The following is a 22,914-nucleotide window of genomic DNA, read 5'->3' as shown; positions in this document are numbered from 1 at the left end:
AGAAGTTTGAAGTAAAAGTGGAACACACCGCGACTGACCGCGAATGACGACCGCGTCATCGTCCGCGTGGCAAAAGCGAAGAGGCGCCGTGACACCTACACCTGCAACGATAACGCTATGATACTATATTTATCTCGCTCTAATATTTAGAAAACAGCAGTCAAGAGCAGGATAACATATCACTGGCTGGCACAGCACTTCACAGCAGTGGCAAACGGCAAACTTTATCCAAATACCAACTTGCGAGAGCACGTTCAGTTGTTTCGGATCCGCCTCACGGAACGCACGCATTTCTCTTAGGTATACGGAATAACTTTTCGTAACTTCAACATGACGTTACGCTGCGTGCTCGCGGTGTTGGCTTTGGTTGGGGCCACGTTAGCCGGACAGGAGGTCACCGAACTTAAGGTTGATGTGGTAAGCGTCCCAGAAGGATGCACCGAAAAGTCTAAGCAGGGCGACATGCTGACCATGCACTACACGGGCACCCTCGACGACGGGCACAAGTTCGATTCCAGGTATGTCAACTTTTCTTTAAGCGTCTACTTATAATAAAAATGCTTGCGACATTGACTCAATTGAAGACATAAAAATTGGCAATACCTACTTAACAAAAAAAACTTTTATAAAGCGAAAAACGGTAATCAAATTAACTTATATTTTCAATTTTGACTTGATAAAACCGGATATTTAATTTAATACTTACGTCCATTTATATTTTTATTGTAGTTTCTTCGTTGTACTTCTATTTTATAATTAAAAAAATGACAATCGTTATTCTGAATAAACGAGATCTGAATGATAGTTTAATAAATAACCATATATAATATTTATTAGCCTCATTACTAACTTTATTTTATAAAATACATATTACATGTGTATTTAAAAAAAGTTATAATCACTGCAATATGAGTCGTACATGCCGATTACTTAGTAGGTACATATAATGAAGTAGCTGTTAATGTAACATTCAAAACTCATATCAGTAGTATTCAGATACAACGTGGCCGAATCCGATTTGTACAAGTCTATCAAGTATATCTTTGCATACACCGACGTAAACATATGACTAATACAAGATTTTAATTAATGCCACAGTGTAAAAATCAACAACGTATATCGTGAACAGTGTGAGAACAAATTTAACCCGGTTTCGTGACTTGTACAGCTGGCAATGCCATCGTAAAATGTCTATTTATTAACAACCTAGAAAATAATGGACCGCTGGACCACGTCTGTTCGTTGCATATTGAAACATCCGTTTGTTGCACTTCAATAAATGTCGCTTATTATATATTTTCTTAATTGAATATTTCTAACTAATATTGTAAATCCGTGAAGTCGCCTGTTTTGTTAGTTTTTTTTACTATTTTATATTAAACGAATAGCTGTCCCGACAATCGTTGTTTTGCTATAAACATTAAGAACGCAATAAAAAAATACGGGTTGATGATAGAAGGGTGAAAATTTAAAGTTGTATGTAATTTTAATGCAACATATATTTTTTTTAAATTTACGAAAAAATAAATAAAAATATTTTTTTAGCGTGACCCTTACTTAACACTTAGGGGAATAAAAATCGTTATGCCTATACCTATTCTAAGATCTACTGAATGTACATATAAAATTTGTTCAAAATCGGTTAAGTCGTTTCTTAGGAGTATAAACCAGTCGGACGAAATTTTTACATATTAGATTAATGCACAATGAATTTTTCATATTTTTTTTGTAGACTTTACCAGAGATACCGTGTACTGTATTTCAGATTATATAGTTCAAGAACACAGAGTATTGTTGTACATATATTTATAAGTTTATCGACATGAAATAACTAGTCTATGGAAAGCTAGTCAGAAGCTGCTAGTACTGTGATACGATCTATTAAATTCACGTCAAATTTAATTAATACCCATCCATCCGTGGAGTGGTGAAAATTTTATGTGAACGTAACAAGTATCATAGGATGAACATAGGCTATATTACATTTAAAAAATTGTTTAGTATTATTAGTAGTTTATTTTAAGTTAGTTCGTATTAAACTCGAAATATACTACTAAACAATCAATTTAAAAAAAGATCAACATATTCATTATAATTTTTCTTTTTATAGCTATGTTATTTTTAATATCCTAAAATAAAGAGAAGATTTAACATTTTTTTATAAGTAATGTTTAAACTCGAAATATACATACTTAATAGTTTTTTACTACGATATCAAACTGTCTGCCTGTAGTCTCCTTTATCGGAGACTAAATCGACATTATTTGAAATTTGAAAATTTAATTTTTAAAATAATGTCCATTTTGTCTCCGCTATAGCCAGACAGATTATTCGTAATTATTATATTTGAGACGATTAGTTTAAAGTTTTATATGAGGTTGCCATAATATTTTATAAAATTTACAAACGTGCACTAGTGCTTCCATTACCGCCTCTGTTTGAACAACACAAAAATACATTTTTTTGGTTTCCGTATATATAGTATTATTAACGGTATTTTTTTAAGATACAAACCAACAATGTTTTCTTTCATATAACGAAATATTTTTCTTTTTAAAAAAAGGTCATGGTTTTATAAAAATTCAGTATTTATTTTAGTGAAATATGTATCTTTTATTTTCTTACAACAACTTATATCTATTATTACCCATGATTCATTAATATAGTGTATTAAAATAAAATTCATAAAGTATGGGTATATAATAATGTTACTTTATTTAAAAAGCATTAATGTTTTAAATAAATTCTAACATATTATTTCTGAGTAACCTATCAAAATCGGTAATTAATTTAATTTCCGATAGTGATACAACACTATTTATGAATCGTAAAAACCTGGCAATATCGGTAATGTCAAATTTATCTCAGAGATAAAAAAATATAGCTAAGTACATAGTTTACTAGACATTTAGGGGACACAAAATACTGATTCAATAAAGGATTATTGAAAATTCAATTTTTAAAATAGTCCAATCTAATTAGTCCAGGAGGACTAAGCAAATTAATTTGATACTTTGATTTTGTAGATTCTGACAATGATATTGTTAAAAGAAAGCCACAACAAAGAAAATATGTTTATAATAATAAAATTACAAACAACATTCCAATCTGAAAACAATATTTAAAATAATGTAAACGAAATAAATCCATACTAGTAATATAAAGGCCAAAAACTGTCTCTCTGTACCTTTCCTATAATACATGGCTTAACGTATTAAATTAAGATAGACTAATATTCTAATGCTGTTAGCCGCAACTGATCTTTACAACTCAACCAAACGGTATAGTGGCGAGTACAGAAGACACCCCAAAGGCGCGGAAGGACTTATGGAGCGACTGAACGCTAACTTCTGCCTGACAGATATGAATTTTGTCTGAGGACACTGATAAGATTTAGAATCTGGTTTCAACCCGTTTTTTTTTTGTACTATTCTAATGCTGTTCGCCGCAGCTGGCCTTTACAACTCAACCAAACGGTATAGTGGCGAGTGCAGAAGACACCCCAAAGGCGCGGAAGGACTTATGGAGCGACTGAACGCTAATTTCTGCCTGACAGATATGAATTTTGTCTGAGGACACTGCTAAGATTTAGAATCTGGTTTCAGCCCGTTTTTTTTTTGTACTATTATAATGCTGTTCGCCGCAGCTGGCCTTTACAGCTTCACCGGGCGTTACACAAGCTTACAAGCAACTTTACAGCTTCAGGGGACGAGTGCAGATAGTACTCCAAACTCGCGGAAGGACTTATGAAACGACTGTACTCTAATTCCTGCCTGACGGATACAATTTTAGTCTGAGAGCACCGCTAAGCTTTCTCAGGCCGTCATGATTTCGACCCCCATTTGGATAAGATGGAATATTGATCCGCAGATTATAAAGATATATTAAAAAGTGGACAAACCACGGGTAGCAACTAGTAAAATATTTAAATAGTATTCTTATAGCCAGCGACCTGAGTCTAAGGATTCCTCAACGATACTGATATCACAGGATAAGTAGCATGACATCTTAGCCCTCAGTAATGCAACGCATGATCATCATCATGTGATATCTGTGACATGGTGTTATATGCGTATCCGTATCCGTCCATGTATTACGGTTACCACTTACCATCAGGTTGGCCGTCAGCTTGTTTGCTATTTCAATTACATAAAAGGGATATATCTAAATATAGCTAATATTTATCAACTGAGTAAATAAGTAGTTTACGTACAAATATCAAGACAATGGATATAATAATGACGTGGGTTATTGTCATTAGTTAGTTTAGTTTCCTTTTATATATATATACCTAGTAGTTTTTTTACTGGTCAGTCATTTAATTTATTTATCAAAGGAAGGTCAGTTAGTTAATACTGTTACTATTGGATTCGACTGCAATTGTATTTTAGTTTAAGATTTTTTTTTTTAATTGATAGCTTTTTATATCTTACTTTATTCATGACCATGAATATAAGTCCTTATAGTTAATATTTCAGGTGTGATCGCTTACAAATTTCATCAAGATGTGATTAGTAGTTTTTCAGTTATCCTTAATAATGCGATTGTTTTTGCGTGATTGTACAGCGGTATTATTTTGTATAGTAGGTTTTATTATACAGTTGGTGTCACAATAAGACTACTTGATGTCACTGATGACTAACTGATGTCACTGTGACATATTTTTTTTTATTTTCATCGAACATTAATACAAGACAAGGAAATCTCGAAATAAAACTCTAAACCAAGTCACTTGAGCAGAGTGATATGTGGAATATAAATTATGTTTATTCATATAAACGTAATATAAACATACTTTTTATTAGTTGATTTTTTAAATGCAGATGCAGGCAAGAACAGCTAGAGTCTTGTCTGTTACTCAAACAAGAATTGTACAACTTCGCGTGTTTAAGATCTTGTGTGAATACAAACTACCAAATGGCAGACAATCAAACAGCACCAATTAGCATAATTTGCTAAAATCCTCTTATGAGTGTGAAAGCGGCGCCTGGCGAAATAATCGCGCGGTAGAATACTACATGAATGCACTCTGTCAGGACGGATATCATATTCTAAATGTCAACTACCAAACTGATATGTTTTCATTACTGTTATCTCTCCATTCTTTATCAGTACCGTACAAAGTAACTTAACATTATGTTTTTTAAACGAACCTATCTGCTGTAGGTACTTAGTTTATCTTAATCGCATTCAATATGTATACCTAAATTATTAAGCGTAGCCATAAAAAGGAAATCAAATCAATATTGCATTACAATTAAAATCGTATTATAGCCAAGTCAATGTATATATGGTATATATAATGGTATATTATACCAATTTTCTTATATTTTTATATATTGTTGCATATTGAAAAGTATATGTTTTAGGTATATTATATAAGTAATAGAATTCGTTGTGCTGTACTTTACTGTACAGAGATTTTTTATCAAAACATATACTCACAAACTCATTTACATAATAATGCCTACGTAAGTAGACTGTATGGAAAGTAGGTTTGCTCGTAAAAATACCACATAAAATATGTAGTTTTTAGTTTTAGTTTCACAACTTTAATTTAAATTTATTTAAATTACAGTTAATATTAGTAGTGTACCTATCTGTAGTATGTAGTCATCGAATCATTATGGTTATTAGTATTGTAGTGGTAGCTTCTGGAAATATTAAAACAAGACTATTAATTAATCAGTAGTAAGTAATAATCGATTATGACGAAATATTGTAGAAATTCACCATTATTAACTTTACATTTAAAATTCCTTTTGTCTTCGTGTAGTCATTTCTTCATCCACTAATTTCTTAATGGCCGTGTCTGCCATCTTTCTTAAGCTTACTCTTTTTTTACTTTTTGACCGTAGTACCAACTAATCACGTCAACCTCCGAGAAGAATAAAAATCCAACATTCTTACATTCATCACCGAAGTTGGGTCTAATCTTAAAACAAGACTATTAATTAATCAGTAGTATGTACCTAATAATCGGTTATGACAAAATAGTGCAGAAATTACCATTATTAACTTTGCTTTTTATTTCATTATGTCTTCGTGTAACCATTTCTTCCGCTAATTTTTAATGGCCGTGTCAGACGTCTCACTTCAGCTTACTTTTTTTTTATTTTTCTACGGTAATACCACATAATAAAGTCAATCGACGAGAAATATAAAAATCTAACATTCATACATTTATCATCGGAGTTGGGTAAATATTTATGTCTATTAATATCTTCAAAACAGGAAATAAATTCTGTTTTAATCCGAAATAATTGGGTTGTAGTTTCACAATGTTATTTGCTCGTCTCCCAGTGTTGTCTAGGTACGGCAAACGTTAATTAGTTAATTAAGGAGATTCTATTTTTGCTTTGTGTTTCCTTGATTCGTAACTAAAGCAAAATACATACTGCTCGAGGAATTATTACATTTTATAGGTTTCCTTTTATTTTCGACCAAAACAAGTGTATACGTTCTTGTTACGCCTGCTTATGGGAAAGTTATGACAGTTTTTAAAATGGACAGAATTATATCTAAATAATATTAACATATCCATACAGCTCTGGATTATCTATTTAAGATCCTCTTTAATAGGTAAGAAGGCAGGTATTATTTTAGCTGTATGCATTAATGCATTAATACACACATTGGCGTGTACTGCTATTTTTTCTACATTCTATTAGTATTTTTCTAAATATATTAATAAAAATATACATATAAATAATCTTCCGAAGTTACATACCTGGTGTATTTTTATAAATAATTTTACCCGATTATGTCCAATAGTCGTGTACTTAATTTAATTAGACAATAAATACAGTTTTATCATTAGATAAATTCATATTATATTTTCTGAAGAAAATAGATAGAAATCCAAATTAAAGATAGAGTTATTAAAAACACATGATATAATAAATTTTGTATGCACTTTCACAACATCATAACAGGCTATAAAGATGTAAAAATTTGTTTTATCTTGAATTTCTAAAATAAATTGAGCGTGAACAATGTCTCTTCAAGGCTGATTGTCAGATTATGAATCAAGCCAATACATTATGGTAACACTGTGATGAAAAATTAATTCAGCTCCTCAGTTGTTTACTTTCAGTGGAATTGCGTTTTTTGTTATCGCAATATTCTCATGAATAAATTAAGTAGTCATACTATAAATTTAGAGATTTTAAAGTTACACCTTCACATATTCACAAAACTATAACAGAAATTTTCACGGGATCTGTCTGTCAGGTCAGCTGGTTTATCTAATAATGAATAAACTACTATTTTGTTGGCGTTGCAAATCTATTCAGTAGATACGTTCTCAGTTGTCAGAACAATGCATCGCAAAATTTTGTTGTTTGTTCCAAACAATGTCAATAACAAACAATCTACATATGATATGTCGGTATTTAGATATAAAAATTAGATGTAAGTAGCATTTTTTGTATTAAATAAAGGATATTAATTATCTATACATGTAAATAAAATTGTAGTGTCTGTTTGTAATATTGAAATAACAGTTTTTTACTACATGCATGAATATAAATACGGTAAAATAACATATTTTACAATTTTTGACTGTCTGTCTGTTTATTCCAGCTAATTTCTGAAATAGATGAACCGATTTTGACGGGACTTTCTTTGGCAGATAGCTGATGTAATAAGGAGTAACTTAAGCTACTTTTATTTTAGAATAATAAAGTTAAATTCCACGCGGACGAAGTCACGGGAACTGCTAGTTTTGAATAAAATGGAATGCAATTTTATATTTATATCCGCCATGTTCCGTATATATGAGAAATATCTATTACGTCACACTTAGTTCTTACCTCTACTGTTCTGCTACTTCCAGAGGAATAATGTCAGCCACAGAGTATGTATTATCAAAGACAGTACACACTTGCTTAGGCGATAGCATTGACGTCATATACTTAGCGTAGCGTAGTACATGGATACCAGGATTTTTATAACAAAATAAAATGTTTTATTACATTAGACTTGTAAGTGCATGTAGTAATATTTGAAAATTTGTCTATTACAATTAGAGAATATTTTAACCACAGACTATCAGCAAATAGAGTTTCAGCAATATCCCCAAAAGGGGTAGCCGGTGGGTAAACGATAAGTGTTTTGCATTTAGAACTTTACACCCTGCAACAAAGTTCTTTTTAGTACGGCAGTGTTTAGCAGGACCGTGTACAAAACTATTGTAGGAAAACATATCTATAAATAGCATACTAAAACAAAGTCGTTGTTCCAGTCTGTTTCTCTTCTTACATCTCATTACTAACTAATGCAGCTGATTATAACGGCTTTCAATATTGTATAAAGAATTTCTTCCCGAAGTTTAATTTTAATGAGGCATGTATATTAGTTATACGAGCTCCGTTTCACTACGACACACAATGTTCAGGCGAAGCCGCGGGGAATCCCTAGTTAGCTTATAAAAGTTTAAGAAACTTCCAGAACTTGGAATGCGGCTGAAAACGGCAAGAGCGAAGCTGCACTTACAAAATATATTTAAGTACAGAACGCCACAACTGGAATGAGGTGTGAGCGAAGGTGAATTACTCTACACAAGATGTGTGATTAGCTAACAGAAGTTGTGCTTGTACCATAAACTCCGCAACTTTTGTTATTATCATTTACGGCTGCGAAATTTTATCGTTTAATTATCTACGTTCTAAACTCTGTTCCTGACTATATATTACCTGTGTAAATTATACTCTGTTCTTATTGTTGTGTACTGTCACAAATGGAAAGGCTTATGGTTATTATTTTAATGTAGATTTGTGGATTAAAAGCCGCCGATTACTATCAAAAAGATTGATAATATACTTTATTAGAGTCGTACTAGAGAGAGTTTAATTTAATTTAGTTTGAATTTGTGTCTTACCTAAGTTGATGTCTTTATGATAAGCAAAACAGAGCCGATTTGACAAACCTCAATAACTATTATTTTTTTGTGATAAAGTTAAATATATACTGTTTATTCATTATATTTATATTCATTACATTATATGATATTAAAAATATTAGATAAACTCAAGAGACTCGACCTACTTAAGGTGTAAATACCTATCACAGTTCAGTAGGTAATGAGGGAACCATGTATGCGATTAGACTATAATGATACATAAATTATTCACAATACGAGTACGAGTAAGGTGACGTTCTTTCCCTTAGACTATGCATCCATAATCTTATCAGATGGGATCATTGTTCGATAAATGCATATACCACGTACACATAGACATTGAATGGGGTAGGAGTTGGCTCGTAATAGGGAATAATAATAGGAACTCTCTTTGTAATATTATACATTTTGACGGCCACAGTTGTCTAGTGGTTTAGCATACAGCCTTACTTTCGACGGTCGCGGGTTCGATTCCTCGCACGGCACAAACATTTATATTCATTGTATCAGTCTGGGTGTTTTCTACTCGTATGTATAATATGTATGTACTTACCACAAATGTATTTAAATATTTCCATCAGTAGTCCAATACCCTTAACACAAGTTCTACTTGGGTTGAGACAAGATGGCGCGATGTGTATTGTCCAGGTTTATTTCGACTATTATTGGCTTGGTGACAAATTCACCAATTTGTTACGATTTGCTAACCTGACCTGACCTTATGCTCATCTTATCTTCCTCCACTGGTGCCCTGCCAGCGAATCCGATAACGCAGTATGAGTGCCCGCATGTCATTAATTAAATTACATTTTGAAGTGTGTTTTGCGTTATACTTAAATGACAACAATTGAAAAAAACTATACTAATATTATAAGGAGAGAAAGAAAACTCCAGAACCACCGCAGTGATTTGAGAAGCCTATTATTTATGTATGACACGCGGTCGAAGCCGGTGTGAGTTGCTAGTATTGTAATATATCTCTTTATAATATATTATAAAGAGATATATTGACTTTAGAAAAATTCTCATCAAATACCTATTTTTTAAATGTAGATATATTTTAGATGCAGTACAAATATGCATTTCATTGAATTTCTGAATAGAACTTTCTCAATGTATGATGAAAGGGACTGCAAAACTTTACAGTACATCTCAATTTTGCAACGTATTTGTATGTCTTCACTAATAACCACCCCATGGAGACGCAAATACTGTATGCAAGTTTCAAATTGGAATTAAATTCTCGATATTCGATATTTCAGTGAGAGATGAAAACCTTTCATATATCAAGTCTGTGTGATGACAAGTCTTTTCAGGTGGAAGTATTAGGCATAAAGATGGTAGATCATATCAATACAGCTCTTCCTTGTGTGCTATGCACATTCACTGTAAGTAGTCCTTTCAGGTGTAAGGATTAGTCATAACGATGGTTTATCATATCGATGCAGCTCCTACACCATGCACATTTGCCGTAAGCAGTCTTCGACATGAATAAATGCCTTCCAATTAGCGAGTTCACTAATTGCAAGCCGGTTATTATATGTTTACAACTAGGAATGGTTTATAAAATGAATATTGTATGTTTACGCTGAATATGATATGTATTAGGGTTTTAATACATAAACCAAATGATTATGCGAACCTTCAAAGAATTTAAGTACGTGCCTACAAAAAAATACTATACTAATACCATGGTATTAGTGTAGTATTTTTTTATATGTAGTGCATGCACTACATATGAAATACATATTTATATATTATGTGTTTATTCTTTTATGTATATGTATACATATACCTACATAAAAATAACTCTGACTAATACAAACAATACAAATATTTGCATCGTGCGAGGGAATTGAACCCGCAACCATCATAAGTTAAATATTGTACTGAATACATCACATACAATAGCCTAACTACACGTGTAAAAGTTTATAATTAACCACCAGATAATATTGTAAAGGCGTATAAGTCTGATCGAACTATGCGTATTTGATTTGAAAGGCAAGCATTTACTCGTACTAGAATGTTCTGTACTGTTAGGATTATTTAATACACAGTATGAATAACAAATCATGAGATATAAGGGTCAAACTCATGCCTATAAATGTCAGCATATTGGCGGAGTAAAAATAGATGATTTTGATTATGCGGCCGACGCAACCGACAGCTTCCGGATTATAGTTATATAAATATTCTTTATATGAAACTATGTATAATGTCTTGTGAAAATACCTATCTATTTAGTCGGTTCTTCTCCACTAAAACTACATTTCCAACTAAATATATTGCTCTTATCAAGTGGCAAAGATATACATAGTTACTTAATTGACTTACAAGGTATTAAATAGATATTAAAAGTAAGTTTATAGATGAAGGAATTTTTATATATGTACCGTCTCGGAAAAAATATAATAGATTAATGAACTGAGGGGTGGATTGATATCTAATTAGTAAAATTATTATTTTATTTTGGAAAGGAATTAACAATAATTATTATTTTATTATAGGTATGTTTTTTTATTAATGATTATGGAATTGTTGACCCGCCTGCACTAACTGGTTACGATGGCCCCGCCAGTGGAGGATGATAAAATGATCATGAGATCAGGTCAGTCAGCCCATCGTGACAAATTCATTAGGAATTTATCACGATGGTTTCCAGAGGTAAACCTGACTTGGTACTTTGCTAATAATGCAGTAATCATTTCGCATTATTAACAATCCCTTTCCACCTAAATCATCGCGTATGTTATAATTGAATTGCACGGTGAAAGTGAAATTACAGCCTTTGAAAATGTATTCATAGCAAAAATTAATCTCAGTAACACTAAGACACGAGGTCTCGTGGAAAATGTAATTAAAACAATACCGTGAGAATACAGGTTTATTGTATTAACCTCGAGAATCAGCCAACTGACTGGCCAAGACTCCATGTAACCAGTGAAGTTTCCACTCGACACTGTTTCTAGAGAAAGTTGAATGCATTTAATTTTTAAAACAATGGTGTATAGTCGCGCCTTGTTTAACATACACCATCACTTTACCGTTATATATACATACAGTCTTGACTTTTATACGTTGAGTCTCAGTTCTGAATATATGTGTATATTATTTATTTATTTAATATAATGGCTAACATAATTACACAATTTTTTTTATTAAACAAGAATAAATTGTACTGTTTGTTTATACTTAGTAAAATTAGTCAATTAGAGACTATAGTGCCCAAAATTAATTACAATGTTCATACATAAATTTGACAGTAAATAAAAATTTGCGAATTAATGAAAATGAATGTTATTAAAACGATAGTAATGACCATGTTTTAGAGCAGGAAAAGTTTGATATCAGTAAATACAAGTTAAGTGTTGACATATTGTTAGCAACGAGGTCAATAATTCTCGTAACCATCAATCCTCTCTCACCCCGTGCTACTTTTCCATAGCGTCCCCTTATTTGCGTGTTTGCTGTCATACTTGACCACTCGTATACCATATTCTAGTTCACATAACATTGCTAATATGATTAAAGTGGCAGAATCGAATTTCGATATTTGCTTCGAATAGACTTATGACATGACATACACCGTCAAGTTTCTAGATCGGCGCTTGGAACTTCTACTGCAAACTTGACAGTAAACTTGGTCATGTTCCCACCAGTGTTTGATATAGACGGGAAACATAATGATTAGAAAAGCCACGAATATTCGGTTTATATTTGGAGCTCTACGTACACGACTATTTTTTTAAATATTCGGTAAACTGCGATTCTTGCACTATTCGGTCGAATACAATATACAAAAAACGCATACCAGTAATGGAGTTTATTATGTGAAATATACCATATTCATACAACAGTGCAGAGTATTTTTTGGTATTGGTACTGGTGTGTAACCAGCAAACCAAAAAAACGCCATTTACGAGAATAAAATCTAAACATATTCTATGCGCGACAAAACTTAAGAAACTTCAGTTGTTCCAGCAAGTCCACATATATATCACGAATACATGTTGTTTCTTGTAATATTTTTTATACACTATTATTGACATAATTTGACAAAAAACAATCCATAAATAGTTACATCCGGTGTTGCGTTCTCGCAAATTAAACGTGTTACCTATTTCATCGCTACAGCCAAGAGCCTACTCGAATATTCATTAATAGGCAGTATAACTATTGGCGGCGTCTTCAATAATGATATGCGCTATGAGATAGCAATTTAATGTAGACGCGGCTCAGTCCGCTTAACTGCTCTTACACATTTATTCAATTTTACGAAGTTAAGACGGCTCGTTATATATTGCCTGAAGTTTAATAATTTACGATGTTCTACGTGATAGCGAACTACATATCGAAGGGTGTTATATTAATCAAATTATGTAGCAATTTAAGTTACTCGAGACAAGTTACGGTCGAGATCGGCATTTATGCGGAGGTTCGGCGTACGTATCATTCGCTACCTCATTTCTCTCATTTACCTTTTGGGACCAACATTGAGGCGAACCAACAGAGATATCAATTTTAACGAGACCACACGTATACAAACGACATAAAGTGTAGTGATGCGTAGTAATTCATCTCGTTTCGATCTCTAGTCAGCCATTGCAGGATTACCAACATAAAAACGGGCAACGTATGTGTACTACCAACCGTTTTTATAGGTAGACTTTATAAAAAGCGGTCTGCATGGATAACAAACAAATTCAGACGCCAAGTAGCTTGCTTGGTAAAGAGTGTGTTTGTTTTTCAGAATAAGGAAGTGAAATTACAGGATAAAAGGCAAGGCATCTTAGTGATTATTAATGGCAACACATGAGCGGTATCATAGGCCTTAATATCTATATAATAAATGTCTGTAGTCGTGTTCGTGTATATAGGTAGACAGTTGCCGCTTACCGTCAGGTGGATCGCCACCTTGTTTGTTATTAAAATTACATTAACATCAAAAACACGTAGGTTTTTTTTACACATCTTTTATTAATAGTTACATAATATTATAGATCAACACAAAACAAATCATACTCATGAATACAAATGTTGGTGTTGGGTATATAAAATAAAACCCCAAATAGAACCCGCTACCATCGGAAGTAAAGTCTCTAGACCACCGAGGACGTTAAGTTAATAAACATACAAAATAATGAAACAATACAAGAATGGAAGGTGTTGTATTACTGTGATTATGATTTCCTTGTTATAATATCAAATATTACGAATTTCTTAGAATCTATTCTACTGTGAAATCTTTTCATTTCCCGATCATGTTTAAGTATACTGATTATTAAAGAAAAAATCGAATATTATATAGAAATATTTCACATTTCTATATATAAAATATAGTGTAGTTTCTAAAATGACGCTGAAACGTACGGACCGACAAAGGTGCAACATAGCGAAAAGTTTTATTTAAGCGTATTACTTCAAAGCCCTAAAAACGAAAACGTTTATGAAGTAAATGGTTTCGTTTCGCCAGTTAGCGATGCATTTGGCTATGAGTTATATATACGTAGTTATAAATTAATTAATGACGTCATTTCATTGTCATTGTTCATGCACTTAGTACTATGACGTTTGTATGTTATGACGTCATATACTAGCCTAGAACAGTGCTTCCCGTACGAGAAACAGCCATTATCAGTTACAGAATACGTACCGTTAAGTTGTTTGGTCGTTGAGGTTTGCAATCACGACAGTTACCCCAGATGAAATAATTTGACATTGATAAAAAATTTCATCTTCGTGATGTTATTAAACACATAACAAACAAAATACACTTAAAATTTATAATTAGGATTATTATTATTTACATACTATTTAAGAAATGAAATATAAATCATAATTAACATTAGGTCGTGCGAAGACGTGTTGTTAGCGTTACAAACATTTAAATATTAAAGTAACGTACAAACTTTGTACAACAATTAAAAAGTAAAAGTAAATAATTTATTAAGATCTGTAATCTTTTGTAATTTATTTTTAACTAGTCACGCGGCCGGTATCACCCTCATAAAATGTGTTATTCTGATGTAGCTATAAGTTCACACTCAAATTTCAACAAAAGCCGTTTATTAGTTTATCTGTGAAAGATTAACAAACATCTATCACTCTCACAAACTCACAAATTTTCGCATTTGTAATATTAATAAGAAATAAGATGTATATATAGATATAGATGTATAAAGTAGTGCTAAGAAACCAACCTTTTTCGGATGCCATGCAGAAATGAAAAAAATGAGCAACGCAATACAAACTAAATGAATGTTTATTCAAATAAAAATACACGAATACGATTAGACGAATCTATGTGAAACGCGGTTTCATTAACAATTTTGATTACTTTGTATTTGTGTTGTGAAACGTTCGGCCCGCCAATAGATATTTAATGAGGAAATTCAGCAATCGCCTAAAGAAAATTAAGTTTCTGATGTGGATGCCCCGAAATGTCCCTAGCAATTAATTAAGTAAACACGAATAGGATTAAACGTGAGAGTTGCCATTCAAATGATGCTCCTTTTGTAGAATTTTAGGAACATTGCAATAAATACGATGCTTAGGTCGTCTAGCGGTTTGGCACACCGCTTATGGTCACAGGTTGGCTTCTTCGCACTATGCAAACATATCTATATATGAGTATGATAGTTTATATAGTCTGGGTGTTTGTAAAAAATGTACATGTAACATTTTTTATGTTCTGGGAATGACACAAGCTGACGGCCAACTTGATGGTAAACAGTTATAATCGGATATTAATTCCGAATATAATAACAAATTGCATTATTGCACATCTGGCTGTTGGCCCCAGTTATTTTAACGACAGGCCTTCTGAATATTGTTCGTTTGATTTGTAAAAACCTGTTAGTCAAAGTTTATGAATTATCTTTCATTTCTAATACTATCGAGCGTATATATAGTGCAACCTCTATTGAAAGCAGACAATAATATAGAACAAAATAAAAAAGCCGTCTGTTTCAAAGAGCGACTACATACAAGTTGACTAGACAGGATATTACTGTTGATTCTAGTCCTCATTACAAGAAAGCCCTTTTTAATTTTATACTTCTTTTTGACGTAGGCACTGACTATATATGGGTGTCAAAAAAAACGATCACAAATACTCATTTCAACAATATTTAATACACATCTACTATCAAAAGATGATTATAATAACGAGAAATAGTTTTAACGAGGTATTGATTACCCTCTTTTTTATTTTTAGTAATAAGAGACACTAGTCTCAGGACAACTCACACAGTGCCATCTACTCTAAAGTTAAGCAGAGGTTGTTATGGGCACTAGACAACTGATACAAATACAAATACCTTTTTTTACATACAGGCATATTATACATAGTAGACATCCCGATACAATCAATCACATTCATGGACTACAATTTTTGTACCGTGCGAGGAATTGAACCCGCGACCAGTAAGGCGGTCTACTAAACCGCTAGACCATAGAGGACGTCACAGAACCTAATATTATAAAAGTGAATGTATCATTGTCTGTTTGTTACGTTTTCGTGAATGACCGGATGTTATAATTTGTCGCTTATTATGTCAATAGACTGTATTATCGCCAGTATCTGCCCGCATTATCCTCGTTAAATTAGTTATTCATTAGTAAATGTTTAACTAAATAAAATCAAACGATATTGGTGTCTATTTATCGGGTGTATATCAGCTACTTAAATATGTATTAGTAATAACTAGTTACTTGCCCCGGCTTCGCACGGGTGTATACATGTATTATATATATAAACCTTCCTCTTGAATCACTCTATCTATTAAATAAAATCGCTTCAAAATCCGTTGCGTAGTTTTAAAGACTTAAGCATACATACGGACAGACAGCGACAGCGACTTTTTTTAATACTGTGTAATAATGATTTCGTATATTGAAACTACAGCAATGGACGGGAGTCTGATGATAACGTGTGAATCACATATCGGCCTTAATTTTAAAATGTATTCATTGAACTGTGCTGTGCAACCCCAGGGGGATACGGCAGACCGTTCGTAGGTACGTACCGCACGATCACCATTGTCAGATAATGAAACAAAGGCTCCGTTCTCCCAAGGTTATTGATAATGCAATTATTATTTCTGGTAACACATATCCGTATTATAATTATGCAGTTTTAATAATTGTTTGTGACCGTGTGAATGTTGACAGAGATAGCCTTAGTATAGAATCATCTACGTCATCTTCTGTCTTATCTAATTAAAATATCATCCCGATCATCTCGATGAATATCCTCACCATGCTTTTATCTAGAAACCTATTACACCGCAGAATAATATTGAATCACCTTCCGGTCACCTTGGTATTTCAAAACGATATTGAAACCTTGAAGAAAAGTTAATTCTTCCTTAAAAAGCCAAACTCGCCTATAATTTCCAAAAAGTTGCGGGTGCTCATGGGAAGCGGTAATTAGCCATTACTATCAAATGTAGAAATAAAGGTGAGGCTTACAGAAATACTCGAATAGAATTCATCTTAATACTATACAAACAAAAAAACCGGCCAAGCAGTTTGCTTTTTCGGTTGGAGGGTAAGACGTGGCAATAAAATTAAATTACTCGTACCTTATGTGTCATGACATCTTAGACTTTCATCTTATCCTATGGTTTAGAACATGTTGATGTAATGTCTCTGGTGCTATATATATATAGGCAATATTTGCCTCTTGCCATTAGTGGACCGTTGCAATTCTCGTTACATAAAAAAATGTCGGCTCACAAATGATCTAGGTCCAGAGGCAATAATAAATCAAATTATTGTTCTGACATCTAATCACTCTTTCCTAATCCTCGTATAATTGTATTAATCAGAACACTTTATTTCATTCACTCAACTACTTTCAAATTCAAATATTTTCGCCAACCGGTGTATCCGCCATCATGTGAACCCCGATTTAAAAAAGTGTGATCAATATGGTTAACATTACTACCTGAGTTTTATATTGTTTATATTCTAAGTGAAAAAACAAGAAAATCTGTGTAAATTCACATATATATCTAATTAAAGTAGTAACAAAGGTTGCACCCAAGTCCTTCAACTTATCATCAAGTTAGGTTAGGTTAAAGAAATTGGAAGTCCCAATTTCTCCTTACTATTTCTTTTAGTACACAGTCTCCTGCTAGATTCTGTTAATTTTCACATCTCTCAAGCATACGAATAAAATACCATAGATTTTTTCTACTGTTTAAATAAATCGTAATGTACCAAAAAGTAAAAAAAATAAAATTAAATATTTGATAAACATGTCGAGGAGACGCGTCGAATCGATTGTACAAGTATGTGGCAAGCGAGACCGTAGCGGAATGATTAGCCTATTTATTATGATCAGATGTGTCAGCCATTTTGTGACTGACGTGGACCAATAAAGTTAACCAAGACAACTGTGCAAAAAATTTGCTAAGACGCTAGAGACTACATACAATCTTATTGTTGTAGCGACATATGGCATTTACTAACTTATCATTATGTATTCAAAATAATTTATTTCTGTTATTTTATCCATATACTATGGAATTATGACATTTATAAGTAAGAGATGAGTGTATAGTCTCGCCCTCGTAAATATACGAGCAACAGTGAACTGTTATCCAGTGTTTTTATTTCTTCACCGAAACCCTTCAGATATAATCCAAACAGACATGTGAAATAAAACATCATACATAAAGAGCTGAAAGTGCATACAGATTATACTACTTTATCTCTACACTGATATTACTGTAGATGAATTCGGTATAGGTACTAGCAATATGGTTGAGGTATACCAGAGTAATCATAATAATAATTATTGTTAATACAATAATATCCCTGGATAATTTACAAGTCCCCACATTATCCCAAAGCTAAGTAGAGCTTGAGTTATGGATACTACTGGAGAACTAATATATATATATATATATATATATATACTTAGTTTTTTTTGTAAGTACATAGACACAGATGGATACTAACAACTCATAAGTACAAATGTTTGCACATGTGCGAGGAATCGAACCTGCGACCATCCGTAAATTCAAGCAACGTCCCAAACCGATAGACTATCGGGAGCGTCAAAATTAGACAGCACTACAATTCAACTTACAACGAAACCATGCGACTGACACTTTTATTTAATAATTTTTAATAATATTTTTTTTTTCATTTACATAAAAAACACTAAACTAACTATTAGTTGAAGTTTGTGACTAATTATTTGTAAGTGTAACTCAATAGTTTTAAAACATTGCTCCTGCGCCTTAGGAATGACATGAAATCTATGTAATGAACAATTATATTTAGCTACAAATTATGACACCTGTGGTGGCTAAGTTCACGTCGTCCTTCTGACTAGTTGTAGTACCAACTACTACGTCACAACGTCACAGTTTAGTGGTTTGGTTTAGAATGAAAATAAATTTATTAACAAGAAACTGTATCATAACAGAAAGACTAATTTACAATTTCCATGTAAATTAATATTTCTGACTCTCCAGTGATGGACACTCTATATATATAATCGATATCAAATGACCAATCCAATCCGAGAGACGGTGGCAGCCTCATCCCTTCCAAAGTAGGATTCAAATGTACACAGAGAAATAGGGTATCTGAAATGTTCCATTCAACAAGACGTCTATAGCTAATAAAGCCTCTTATAATAATCGTGAAATAGTAGACAATATTATACACTAGTCTCTATGTAATATATGTTTTTTGTTCTATAGTAGTAGGGAAAAAGATATATTAAAATAAAGTAATACCAAAACTTAAAGTGAAGCTTAGTGATACATTAATGAATATCGCACCAAAATCGGTTTCTGATTTTCGGTTTTGTTTCTGAAATTAGTGTTCTGTAATGCTCAGATATATGGACAAATACTATTGCAATAATTGTTTTATGTTCTATTACGTTCATAAACGTCACCTTTTCTCATATATCTTTCATGTAGAGACAGCGCACATTACATTATCAGCAATCAACTAGGTTTTTCTTATGTACATATATTATAAGAAAAAATGTATGTTATGTTCGCTGCCCGTACATGAAAGATATATGAGTAAAACTATTATTAATTGTATATGTATATATATATTTATTAATATATATTTAGCTACTACAAGATATAGTAGAATGCAATACGTTTTATTGGTATTGTACGTCAAAATGACTAGTGTTGAATTTGTAGATAAAGAACAGGATGCATGGCGTAATATGGCGGAAGGGTCACGCATACTAGTATCTCTGCTATTACATACGAGCATAATAACTACAAACAATGTGTATGTATTATTTGAGTATCGTCTGAAATATAAAAAAAAATAATAGTTTTCAGAATAATGTACCTGTCCACGCCTAAAATGCAGATAAGGTTGGCAACACTGTAGGAGTGTTGCCTTTTTTTACTGCATTGTTGTGAACGCTCTCTGTACAAACTCAATGAACAATAAACGATTTAAAAACTTGTAATTCTTTTATATTAAGTAATGATCGCAATGATCATTTGGCGACCGTCACAGTACCTTTTAGATTGTTTTATTATAAATACAGTGTCATCTATATTGTTTATAATAAATATTAAACGGGAATTTTTAATTATAAATTATTATTATAAATTTGTACTTTAATAATAATATTAATTTTCTCTACTATATATTGATCTGATTTTCGGAGTAACAGAGACATTTGGACAAGTAAATTGAATATATATGTAGTAAGGGGTAACTGAAATTTTCTTTATGAATGACAATGTCAATGAAAAGGGTGAAATTGGGGATGAAAATTTGTTCAGAGGAAGTCGCGGGTAACATAGCATATGAGAATAATACAAGCATACTTAATAATAAAATCACGTGGCGGAAATCCTATCATATTTCCATCAATTTCACATTTCTTCCCGTGGAAACAACGTGACTCAATAACTAAAGAAACTTGCACCATTAAAGTTTTTCTAGCAGAATGGCCTCCAGAAGCATTCCAGTTCAGTCGCCACGTATTTTGGTTGTTGGATGCAGTTGGCAAATAACAAGAAGAAAGTAGTGTCGAGCGAAAGTTTATCGTTAAGTTTAGAAGTCATTGATACAGTCCGTCGCACGATTAGTGTGTGAAGGCACTGGCAGAATATTAACACCAGAAAGTTTTCTTCGATTATCTATACATATAAATAAAATTGGGGTGTCTGTTTGTAATATAGAAATAACTGTTTTTTACTACATGCATATGAATATTAGTACGATACATACCACAAAATAACTTTTTACAATATTTGTCTGTCAGTCTGTTTGTTCCGGCTAATCTCTGAAATGGCTAGACCGATTTTGACAGGACTTTTTTTGAAAGATAGCTGATGTAATAAGAAGTAATTTAGGCTACTTCTATTTAGAAAAATAAAATTGAATTCCACGCGGACGAAGTCGCGTGTACAGCTAGTAAGAAATATTATTTCTTTTTTCTAACTGAATTTATAGATACTAATATTATGAGTAATGGATAACTTACATTACTCTAACATCATATTTATACAAGCGTCGTTATCTTAAATATATTATGTTGTTATTATATATATTATGTATTCTAATGCAATTTGACATAAGCTATTATCTCAAAAAAGAAAACAAATGGACCGACATGAAAGAACCAGTAATAAATATTTTCCGATGCGTTAACGATGACATTGACAATCAAAAAACAAAACGCTGCAATTCAATGGGTATGTGAAATGAAAATTGAGTAATAAATATATTTCAGAATGTTTCAATATTTATACACCCAGCAATTACTGAATGTGGTTTTTAATGACTACAAAAAGTAAACAAACAACTATACGAGATAAAGCTGACGGTTCTTTGATGAGACCAATACTTTTTTATATTTTTATTGCTATGTAAATTATGAGGTTCTGCAATAAAATGTTCCTCAAAATTGATTTCACCAATTTATTTAGTATTTAATACGTTGTTTAACACAGTATATCCTTGCGCTAACTGTTTATTTCCTGATATGAGAATTTAAGGAAATCCTTTCTTAGTGGACCGTCATACTCGTGAATGGGTGCTGCTTGTAGGGACTGGTCTGCTCTAATCACTATGACTGATTTCCTCTTATTAATTGTTTAACCAGTTGGTTATGTATTCAATATTTTTCTTTTTGAGTATTTAATTGAATTAGTGCTAATTGGTGGTTTGTATTCACACACTTAAACTTAAAAATGTAAAGTAATAATAAAATTATTTAAAAGAGCAACACGCAAGTTTCTTGCTCGTTCTTCTTGTGATGAGACAGCTTTCCGAACGAGCGGTAGATTAAAAAAAATGTAATGACTATTCAAAAGTGCTTCAATGTAAGTTTATTTGAATAAATGATTTTCTATTTCATGTATGTAATAAAAGAGAGCTAATTACAAAGTATTAAGTTTCTATTTTCCTTGATTTAAGCTATGTGTTAATAAGTCACCAATAAATATATATATAAAAATATATGACAGAACTCATGACGAGGGAATTGATGTGGATATTCAGTGGATATACAGAAATATTTTACAATAAAAGGGAATCGACGATATTCAAGACAATTAAAAAGTCTTAACTTAAATAGGTTTGCTATTTCAATTTAAACTTCTTTAATTATGATAGCACACACTAAATAAAAACACGTAATAAAATTGCAACTGATGGCTGGCAGTACATTAAAGATACATGATAAAAACTATTATGTTATAGGGGCTTTATTTTTGTTAATCTGTGTGTTTGTACACGTTATTCTCAGAAATGACTTAATCGATTTCGGTGTAGATTCTTTTAATATTACATGACAATTGTTCACTTGACATAGACACTTTATAACTAAAAAAGTTATCCAAATTCGAAGTTCCATACTCAACTAGTTATATATGGTGTGTATTTTTACATAGAATAAAATGAAGTCGTTTCTTCTGTCTGTTTGCTTAGTCTTTTAAACTACGCAACTAATTTTAATAATAATAATAATATCAGGATAATTCACACAGCGCCATCTA

General features: G+C 32.1%; 1 protein-coding gene across 2 annotated transcripts in view; it reads left to right on the top strand.

Annotated features, from left to right (window-relative positions):
- Nucleotides 1–234: 234 nt before the first annotated feature.
- LOC131849109 (FK506-binding protein 2) overlaps nucleotides 235–22,914 on the top strand; it is a 67,409-nt gene continuing 44,729 nt past the window's right edge. The window contains exon 1 of one of the 2 annotated variants that reach the window (XM_059199100.1): nucleotides 235–518. In XM_059199100.1, coding sequence (XP_059055083.1) covers nucleotides 331–518 — 188 coding nt within the window. In that variant the 5' untranslated portion in view covers nucleotides 235–330. The remainder of the gene's footprint in view (nucleotides 519–22,914) is intronic. The other variant, XM_059199101.1, reaches the window with a different exon arrangement.

The sequence above is a fragment of the Achroia grisella genome, unplaced genomic scaffold (assembly GCF_030625045.1).
Source record: "Achroia grisella isolate CSIRO2021 unplaced genomic scaffold, CSIRO_AGI_Agris_v1 utg640, whole genome shotgun sequence".
Taxonomy (NCBI): Eukaryota; Metazoa; Arthropoda; class Insecta; order Lepidoptera; family Pyralidae; genus Achroia; species Achroia grisella.
This window is presented reverse-complemented; position numbering and strand designations above follow the sequence as displayed.